Genomic DNA, 10,570 nt, shown 5'->3' with positions numbered 1-10,570 from the left:
TCGCCAGGAACAGTTACGGTGCGGGAAAGTTGCGCTCCCCGGCCAGGGATCCTGGTTGCCGGTGGTGCGGGGAATTCCCGGGAGGATTCCCCCGGGCCCCAGAGGGTCCCTGCGGAGCGATAGCTGCGGGAGGCACCACCAGGGGGGCACCACCAGGGGGCGGCCTCGGACCGCGGCCCCGCACCGACCCGCCGCAGACCGAGCCCTCGAGCCCTGCGGGACAGCGCGGACGGGGGGCGGTCGGACCGCGTCCCGGGTGGGCGGTTCTGCATGGGGGATCCCGGCGGGAGCTCCGCGGTGCCGCGGTGTCTCCCCCGGGCCGGGGCCAGCGCTCCTGTCCCGGGTGTGTGCGGAGGGGCACACGGAACCGGGACCGTGCCCGCGGCTCCGCATTGTGCCCAGCCCTCCCCCGGCGAGTCCCCCGGGCTGTCCCCACGCTGCCACTCGTGGCGTCTCCGTACCAGAGGCCAGCACCGCGTCCTCCCGTCGCTGCACGGAGCTGATGCACCGTTTCCCGCATCCCGCTGGCACCGTGCGGGCAGGCGCCGGGGCGCGAAGGGGTTAAGGAGCCTGGGGCTGGTCTGCGGGGAAGGAAGGAGCAGGCTCTCCTCCCCTCTCCACATCTGGATTCAATAAGTGCTGCCAGAGGCCGGAGCATTCCTGAGCACTGAGGTGGAGGCTGCTTTCTCCGACGGCCATGGGGCCCTGGCGCTGCCTGCTCCTCCTGCCGCTCCTCGCCGCCGCCCAGCAGCAGCAGTTCATGGAGTACATGGAGCGGCGCCTGGCCCTCCTGGAGGTACAGCCCTGCTTCGCCCACCGCGGGGCTCCCCCGTCCTCACTCAGCAGAGCTGGGTCGGGGCCCGGCCCCCGCCTCGCCAGTGGGAGCCATGGGATGGGCGGGTGGCAGGGGCAGCAGGAGCTGGGGACGCTGGGGGTCTGGGGGCACTGGGGTCTGGGAGCATTGGCGGTGCAGAAGTGGGGCAGGATGGAACCCAGAGATGCAACACCACGGCTGCTGTGCTGCGTGGGTCCTGGGGCTCCCACAGCCACACATGGGCAGTGGGGTGGTTGCTGTGGACAGGCTGTGCAGTGCAAGACCTCGATGTCCCCTTGTCACCCCAGGAGAGGATCTCACAGTGGCATGACCAGAGCAGCCGCTACTCCACAGAGCTTCGGGACTTCAAGAACCAGGTGCTGGGGATGCTTGAGGCAGCAGAGAAGGAGCGAGAGGCGATGCGGTCGGAGGCGGAGAACGCAGCCGTGCGTGTGGACCGCCTGGAGCGTGAGGTTGACTACCTGGAGACACAGAACCCTGCACCGCCCTGCGTTGAGGTGGATGAGACACTGATGGAGAAGCAGGTGGCCATGGCCAAGAAGAGGAAAAATGAGAAATACACCAAGGTGACAGGTGAGGGGCTGCAGTTGCTCCCTGGGGTATGGTCCTGGCTGCAGGGTCACCCTGAGCCTTCCCGCGTGCTGTGGCATTATGTCCCAGCAGGGCATCTCTCAAGTGTCCCTGTCCCTGGGGTGAGGGTGGCCTCCCCTGCTTGTGGCACAGGTGCACAAAAGGACTTCTTGATGCCAGCAGGGACAGTGCTGCAACCTCCACAGCAAATTTGCAAAGCAGTGGGGGCAGGGGTGGGACAAGTGGGACCTTTGTAGCTCTGGCACAAGGCCAGACCCATCTCCTCTGCAGGGTCAGTTGGCTTTCAGGCTTTCACAGCTGCCCCACTCTTGCAGACTGCAGTGACACCATTGCAAGCATCAGAGCCATGAAGATCCAGAAGCGTTTCGGCAGCACCTCAGGGCTCTGGACCAAGGACGCTGCAGGGAACTCTGAGAAGATCTATGTCTTTGATGGCACTTCCAACGACACAGTGTACGTCTTTCCCCGCCTCCGGGAGTTCACCCTCTACTCTGCTACCCGCAAGGCTGCCCGCATCAAGCTGCCCTACCCCTGGGCGGGCACTGGGCACCTTATCTACGATGGGCATCTCTATTACATCCGCCAGCAGGGCTCCTTCCAGGTGATCAAGTTCAACCTTGCCAACAAGACAGTGGTGGACAGCTCGGTGTTCCCGGCTGAGGAGCAGATCCCCGTCTTTGGGCTCTCTCCCTTCACCTACATCGAGGTGGCAGCAGATGAGGAGGGTCTCTGGGCTATCTATGCCACCAAGGAGGACGAGAAGAACATTTGCCTGGCCAAGCTGGACCCCACCTCACTGGACATCGAGCAGATGTGGGACACCCCATGCCCACGGGAGAATGCTGAGGGTGCCTTCGTGGTGTGTGGGGCACTACACGTGGTCTATAACACCCGGCTGCCCAGCCGCTCGCGCGTGCAGTGTGTCTTCGATGTCAGTGGCACCCTGGCCCCCGAGGACGCCTCCCTCATCTACTTCCCCAAGCGCTACGGCTCCCACTCCAGCATGAAGTACAGCCCCCGGGAGAGGCAGATCTACGCCTGGGATGATGGATACCAGATCATCTACCGCATGGAGATGAAGAAGAAGCTGGAGGTCTGAGGGGCCATGGCAGGATGCCACCCCCTGCCACCCCCTGGCATCTCTGCCACTTCTCCCATCACTGTGAGATGATGGAATGATGGACCCCTGACCACCCACCAGAACCAGGAATCCCTATCCAGGATCTCCCTGCAGGAACCTGGACTAAATTAATGAGATTTTTCTTCTATGTGATAAAATGAATAAATACAATGCAGCGAGCTTCAGCCACCTGCTTGGGGGGAGCGTGGGGTGCTGGGCCCAGGATGCCAGAGCTGTCAATTCCACATTGCCCCAGAGTCACCCCAAAAGAGACTTCCCTAGGGTGGGGTGTCCATGCAGGGCTGGGCAAAGCAGCAAGCACAGGCAGCTCCATGGGCAGTGATATTAGGCTGGGGCTTTGGGAAGGGGTTTTGGCTGAGGGATGGAAGCTGGGGCTTCAGGCAGGTTTCTGCTGCAGCAAGGACCCCTCTGACCCCAGCCAGGGCCATCCTGTTTTGCATATACAAAACTGTGAGCAAACAGAAAAATCTCTTAATCTGAGAGGACAACTGGAGATTTTCCTCATGCACTGGGGGGTGTCTGAGCCACCAGGCACCAGATGTTGCAGGTTTTCAAGTTCATTTCTCATGAAACAGAGTTGTCTTCCCTCTGCAGCCACAGGACTGCCACAAATGCCCCCCTTGCCCCCCTGCAAAGCCTGGGTCCCCCAATCCCCTTCACATCCCCATTTCACTGCTACAGAGCCCCCTCACAGCCCCACTGTGGGACAGAACATGTTCTGGGACCCCAGGGATGCCTGGGGACCTCCAACACTGCCAGGGCTCAAGACTCCCATCCCCAGGGCCATGGCCACCACTCCACGTCCTGCCAGTCCCCACTGTGACACACAGTGGTCACTGTCCCATGCTGTCGCTTCCACCACAGCCCTGGAAGGTGTGGGATATGGCCCATTTCTGGCCAGAGATGCTGTGGGCTCCCCAGGAACCTGGACTTGCTGTGGTTTGTTCCTGCCACAGTGTCCTGAGAGCACAGAGGATGAGTTGTGGGGTGTCCCCATGTTGTTAAACATCCCTTTTCCCCATCAGATCAGTTCTGGGGTCCAACACTCAACAGGTGATACCAGGCCAGGGTCATGTCCTGCCCCAAGGGAGGTGCTGGCCCTGGGGAGCTCCTTGCCAAGCACCCGAGGGGCCTTTGGGGCTGCCTGCCCTTCTCACCCCTGTGGTGCCACAAAGTTGGACCTTGGTGTCCCCCATCCACCCCAAGGCTGGCTGTCCTGCAGTGTGCCGGAGGCTTGATGTTATCAAAGAGTCACAGAATCATTTTGGTTGGAAAAGACCTTTAAGGTCATCAAGTCCAACTTCAACTTGCTTCAAGTTCTTCTGTATTATAATTAAAGTATCTTCTGATTGCATAAGAAAAATGTTTAAATACACACTTTGAGTGACTGTAATTGGATGGTGCTGAAAGTTCAACACACAATGCAAGTCAAGCAGAGAAATTAGCCAAGTGTGAAGGACTGTGTGAACTGTCAAGTTAATTTAAGGCCCTTTTCAAGATCAATAACTAACCTAACAGAAATACAATTTTCAGAAATTTCACAGTTGTAAATAATTGTGCCACTGATTTCTCTAGCTTGAAATAAAATTGATGTGGCTGTAATGATTCTGCACCAGAAACCATCTTCCAATCTGAAATAAGTCCTGCAAAACCTGATGTATCTCCTGAGATACAGATTCTTGCCTCTGCCTGAGTGGGATGGGGCCCAGAACCCCCTCGTGCTGAGCATCCCGTGGTCAACAAGGATTTTAATCTCTTTAGAAAATCTTCCTCCCAAGGCTTTGCTGCACTGTGGCAGAATGGGCAAAAAGCTTTCACTGCTGGGCAGCTCCCCTGGGGACCTCCCCCCCCAGAATGCTGGCAGTAACCATGTGTTATGTGGAGTTTGGTACCAACACTTCAGGAACAAGAAGTAAAATGGAAAAATAACGAAATAACCACTGAGCCTCATCAGCTTATAAAGCACAGCACTTATCTAGCACTCCACATCTTCAAAGCACTTCAAGAAACACCAACTAATTAATCCTCAGTATAACCCCCATAAAGCAGACAGCATTATCTTCATCTGATGACAAACACTTAGACAAAAAAATCACATATTTGGTCATTAAGAGGGCCTCAACTCCCAGCTGTCTGCAGGCAGCATGGATGTAGGGACCTCTTTGCCATGGTCCCCAGACCTAGGAACCCCCCAGGTACCCTCCAGCCTCTGCTGCCTGCAAACACCAGAGCTCATGTCCTGCTGGGGTTTATTGATTTCTTTTTTCCTTGTTTGAACATTTAATAACCTCACTAGGAGAAAGCAAAGGTTGTGCCACAGCTGGTGGGATTGGCCAGACCCAATTGCCCTAATTGGTATTAATTGCCCCCACCCACCCCTGGGCTGCAACAGGAAAAGGTTGGGGGTCTGGGGCTGCTCCAGTTGGACTGTGGGCAGCAGAGCCCCTGGGCAGCACTGCCCAGTCCAGCCCTGTCCCTAATGAGGGGGGTAGGAAAATGTGATAATGTGGAGTCACCACTTTCCTAGGGAGTATGCAGCTTCTCGTGTTTTAATTGCCAAATATTTTATCTCTTCAAAAAAGAGCCTCTGTAAGTAATAATCCCTTTCATTTCTACTCCTCTTGAAAACTACTTCTCTTTGGAAGACAATCTGATAAAGTAAATTGGGAACTTATGCTAACGGTAGGAAAGGGAAAGAGAGATCTTCTGGCTAATTTCTTCTCCTTTGTCTAATTTTCAAGGATATTGGCTTTTCTTTTCCTCCCCGACTTTTCGAGCTGACAGAAGCTATTGATAATGTGAAATGGTTCTGCATGTCACATTAGAAACGAGGGAACTAAAATTAAAAGTGGGCAATGTAAATGTACTATAAAGATGGTATTGTATTGAAACAAGAAGGGGGGAATAATTTCTCCATTTCATACTGTCTTAATGGCTGGTTGGCAAGTGTAATCATAGGCTTTTAACTTCAAATAGGTATTTCTGCCCACATAACATCTGGTTGAGTCTAACTCATTGCACATGAATTAGGAGGCAACAAAGCACTCTATCTAGGACTTCTCAGCAGAAGTGGGAGGATACAGGAGCTCAAGATGATCTTGAAAGTGTTAAGAGGGACAACCAGTGGCAGCAGTTTGCTTAAGGTCCTTTTACACTTGCTTAAGTGTATCTTCTTGTAAAAATAGAGACTAAGCAAACCCAAATTCACCAGAAATATTTGCTGGGGGTTTTGTTGCAGAAAGGGAGAACTCAAGCCTGTATTTTCACATCCATATGAACTGGGCTGGAGCTAAATCCACCTCCTCGAGTCCTGCCAGCACTTGGCCAGACTGGGGTCAGCCAGCCACTTCCTCTGACAGTGGGATTTTCTGATCAATAACAGGGATTTTAAAACGCTAGCTTAAGCCCATCTCTGCACCATTTCTGATGTTCCCATCATCAGTGATTTGGGGCATCTCCCCTGCTGGCCCCTCAGGCACACCATGGCACTTGTACCCCCTCTGCACGCTGATGGTTGGGAGTGCCATGTTGGTATAGGTGTGCTGCAGCTCACAGGAAGGGGCAGAAACTGAAATGTCTCCTGAAAAGGTGGATTCCTCAGAGCTACAGGGCCCCTGCAGGGTTGGCTTCAAATCTCAGACACCCAGTTTGGGTGCTGGAGGTGCCCCAACTACCCTCATCCTTCCCGGTGCTGGGATGTTCCCCTCCTTCTGTTCCTTTTCACATTTGGGGCTCAGAGCCCTCTCAGAGGAGCTGTGGTTTGTGACACACACTAAGTTTCAGTATTTTCCGGACAGTTTCATTTTTCTAAGGGAATTTGCAGTTATTTCAGGGCTTTGATCAAAACAGATCACTGGGTGTGTGTGTTGCCCCCACATTGGGTGTCTGCCTCCATGCAGGGAGGACTTGGCTGACACAAGGAGGACCCACACAGACAGCTCACCCCATCCTGGGGATTTCACACATCCTTCAGGCTACATGATTCCACTGGGATTTACTTTGGGGTGTTATTATTACTAATGCTATTATTGTAGCAGATATTTCCTGAGGACAGAAAAATACTAGCTCAGCTATTCAGCTAAGCAGTTCTCCAATTTCTTTCCTCTCTCAAAATCAGGTCCCCAGAGCCTTTCAGGAATAGATCTGAATTTTCTACATTTTACATCCCCAGAGGTGAAAATGATGAGGGATGCAGTGTGAGGGGGCTCAGGTCGCACCCCCTTCAAAGGGGTCCTGGTCTGCCTGGGGGCTGGCACAGGGATGGGGACCCCAGGGGTCAGAGCAGTTGCCCCCCATCCCCACCAGTGCAGACCCCTGTCCTCATGTGAAGGTGCCTGAGGAGGCAGGGAGATAACCATGGAAACTGAGGATGGTACAGAAAATTGCTGCCATTACTACAGAGGCAAGGTCAACACAAACAGAACTGAAGAAATCCTCTGTTTCTAGTAAAGAACAGAGTGTATTATTGAGTCACTAATTGCTCAGTTAGTTAGATTTCCCTAAAATTACCTACTAGCCCTTGGGGAGGCATCAGCAGGGGCAGGGTGGGGGCACAGACCCCCCCCCCAGGCAAGGGTGGGCAGCAGGACCCAGGGATGGATGGGGTGGGGGTCCCAGGGGATGGGGGAGACATCACGGGGCTGATGGGCAAGGTCTGAGCGGGAAGGCAAGATTTTTAATAGGTAGATAGACATGACTCTAAGCAGCAAATGAGAACAAAGATCTAAATGTTCATCAATTACTTCACAATGGAAATCCAGACCCTGACCTCCAGGTAGTTTTCTTCTTGCCAAGTGTTGGAGTCCAGCCCACTCCTTTTGCAATCCTTCTGGTCTTTCAGTTTTCATTTCCTTTCAACCTAAAATTGTTACAACCAGGAGGGAAGTTAACAGCCAAACACACAGGCCACAGACCAGAGCTGTGCTTTGTAACTGGCTCATGCAGAAGATTGCTCCTCACAGCTTCATTCTAAATTGTCAGGTTTTGACTGCAATTTTTCAGGAAAGCAGAATTTTAAATGAAAAAGCTTTCCCCAGCTGAGCCACTGCTCAGTAGTCAATGTCATCTACCATCTCCTGCTTCCTTCCACTCTTCATCTAAGCCTGTCCCAGAAATTGAAATGTTCAGCTTGTTAGGGAAAGAAGAAAAAAATATAATTTAATCAAGAGACATCAGTACCAATAAATCCCAGAAAACTGTGCACAGATGGGGTGCAGGGCCATCTTGCTGTGTGTTGGCTGCAGCATCCCCTGGTGATGTGTGGGCAAGCCAGGCAGTGTTGTGACTCTGATTGCATTGCTGTGTCTTCCATTTTTCCCTTCACCACAAGGTCTGTGAGGTGTTGGGTCCCAATCTCAGCATGGCCTCAGGCTGGTCCCAGCACCATGGGTGCTCCAACCCCTCTGCCAGACACACAGCAGCAAGTCAGGAGCACAGCATGCAGCAATTAGAGGTTCATTAGATAAATCTGAGGTTACACGAGAGGCAGGAAAGTCCTCCTGGTTTCTGTAACTGTTATGTTCTAGAAAAATCACATTAATTCCTCTCCAGCAGGCAGGGGCTGTGCAGAAGCAACAGAAGCAGCCAGGGGAGCAGGGATGCTCCAGGAGGGTGGCAGCAGGCTTTGAGCCCAGAGGAGTCCTGCAGGTCCAGATGGGTTCTGCTGGACCAGAGACCCCCCAGGATGGGGAATCCCAGGGTGGTCTTGGGCTTTGGAGTGAATTAGCAGCACAGTGAGCAAAATCCTCCTTCATTTCTGTAAGCTAGCAACCAGCAAACTGGCTTCATTAAGAATTACAGCTCTTCCCTTCTGTCCCTCATGGCAGAGAAGAAACCCTCATCCTCCAAAGCAATTTGAAATGGAGAGGGGTGTGCAGTTTCTAATAGCAGATTAGGAGGAATTCAACCACTTTGGAAGATATTAACAACCAAGAAAGTATTTACATCTATAAACTTGATGTCTGGATCACGTTTCTGGTCACTGATTTGCTCTGGGAGGCTTCTTTGCCTGACAGAGCATCTCTTGCTGCTACCCCAGCAAACAGCCACGGGACACAGACCCTGCCCCAGACCCAGTGCCCCGAGCCTCCAGCAGCTCCTCCAGGGACCTCGGTGTCACTGGAACCGTGACAGGGAGGAGATGGGGACAGGGCCCCCTGGACTCGGGGCAGCTTTCTCTCCTCATCATGTTCTTGCTGGTTATTCCTGATGCTGCAGGTTACAGTGTCTGCATTTGCCTTCAGTGCCGGCTGTTCCCATGGCAACAGAACATGTTCTGGTTTGGGTTTGACCCACCTTAGGTGTTTTATTAGCTTTAATGAACTGCATTTTTAATAGAAACAGACACTGGATTTTTGCAATACATTTGCTTTAAATTCCATGGTTTTAACTACTAATGACATGGGAACATAAGATACATAATTATATTTGCATGACTAATGCACTGTCTTAAAAATATATATATATAAAGCTATAAAATATAGTTACAAATTATCTCTGAGAAAAGTCCAGGGGGAAAAAAAACCCATACCAAACATTTCTTGAACATTCAAGCAGCATTGCCACCGAGGGCTGACTGCAGAGGTTTGTAAACCAAGCAGAGCTACCAGGATGCCTCTGGCACTTGGACAAAGATCCAGATTTTCTCAGCCTGTGGCTCCACAAAGAGGAGGAATTGTCTGGGATGATTCCTCTGGCTCCTTGCAATGAGCAGTGCAGGGGAGGGGGGATTTCACATCTCCTTGTGTCCTCACCATTAAACCAGCAGTTGTGAGGCAGAATTCCTCCCTGCAGCCCCTCTGGCCCTTCCTTCAGTCATTGCTCTGTGAAACTGCAAAACAAACTAAGAAGGAAGAGACTTGCAGCCATCAGTGAGGCATTCACCCCCTCCCTTGAGCGGGATCTGCCTGGTTTGCCAGTGGACACTCTCCTTTGGGTGAGTTTTAAAGGATGGCAAAACCACCCCGTGGGCTGCAGCCCTGTTGTGTTGGCAATCCCTCCTCCTTGGGCTTGGCAATAACTTTAACTTCTCTGAGAGTTACTGTCAGACAGTTAAGAGTCGCAGAGAAAGTGGGGAGTGAGAAAGCAATTTAACTAATCCTGGGATGGCACTTGTGCCAGGCTCAGCTTCTTTCCAGAGTTATAATCCCTCCCTAGATGAAAGGAAAATATTTGCACTTGTATGGGACATTTCATTTCCATTAGTGTGACCAATCTTCTGGAGTGGCTGGGCTGAGGCGATGACAAACACACAATGGTTTGATTATCCCCTCTTCAAGGGATGTGGCAAGATCTCAGCAGTGAAAATGGAAGTGTAGGGGGTCTGAGCCATCCAGGCATGGGTGTTATTCACTACCATGAGATCCAGTTTTCCAGTAATGCAAGTGACAGCCAGCACTGAGTGGAAATTGATTATCTGTGTGAAACAAGGATTAAAAATAGAAGCTTTGTGTCAAGCCCCACGTATGTTTTGACTAAAACCTAGATAAAAAGAAGAAGGAATAAAAGATAGAGATTATACAGAGAACACCAAAAAACAAGAAGCCAGGATTGGAGAAGAAAAGGATCTGAGTGGGTTAGTGCAATTAATGATTGTCAAGTGCCAACCTGGCATCCAGCTGGGACTGCTGCAGTTTCTGGGGGCAATGGGTGTTACCTGTCCTTCAGTCTGCAAACTAAGAGGCACTTCCACTGGGCATCTGAGGCTCAGCTCAAGGTTCAGGGGTTTGCAGTCAGGTTTTGAACCATCTGCCACTCTAAGTCAGTTATGTTGGGTGATTGGAAGCTCTTCCCTGTGAGAAGCCCTGGGCCATTCCCAGGAAGGATGGATTGGCTCAAAAAGGAGCACCCCCAGCCTCCTCCATAGAGGTCTACACTGCACTTTATGCTGGAAAGCTGGCAGAGTTTTACTACCTTTTTGTTTTGATGAAGTGTGAGTGCCTGAAATATATTTTTTCTTGTTTTCTCAGCAGTTCCCCAAGGGATGTGGGTCAGCTGTCCCAGGA

General features: G+C 52.1%; 1 protein-coding gene across 1 annotated transcript; it reads left to right on the top strand.

Annotated features, from left to right (window-relative positions):
• Positions 1-426: 426 nt before the first annotated feature.
• Positions 427-2,613, top strand: OLFML3 (olfactomedin like 3). Its single transcript, XM_030465467.1, has 3 exons — positions 427-796; positions 1,123-1,408; positions 1,741-2,613. The coding sequence occupies exons 1-3, from the start codon at positions 698-700 to the stop codon at positions 2,523-2,525; spliced, it is 1,170 nt and encodes a 389-aa protein (XP_030321327.1). The 5' UTR covers positions 427-697; the 3' UTR covers positions 2,526-2,613.
• Positions 2,614-10,570: the final 7,957 nt, after the last annotated feature.

The sequence above is a fragment of the Calypte anna genome, chromosome 26, assembly GCF_003957555.1.
Source record: "Calypte anna isolate BGI_N300 chromosome 26, bCalAnn1_v1.p, whole genome shotgun sequence".
Classification (NCBI taxonomy): Eukaryota; Metazoa; Chordata; class Aves; order Apodiformes; family Trochilidae; genus Calypte; species Calypte anna.
This window is presented reverse-complemented; position numbering and strand designations above follow the sequence as displayed.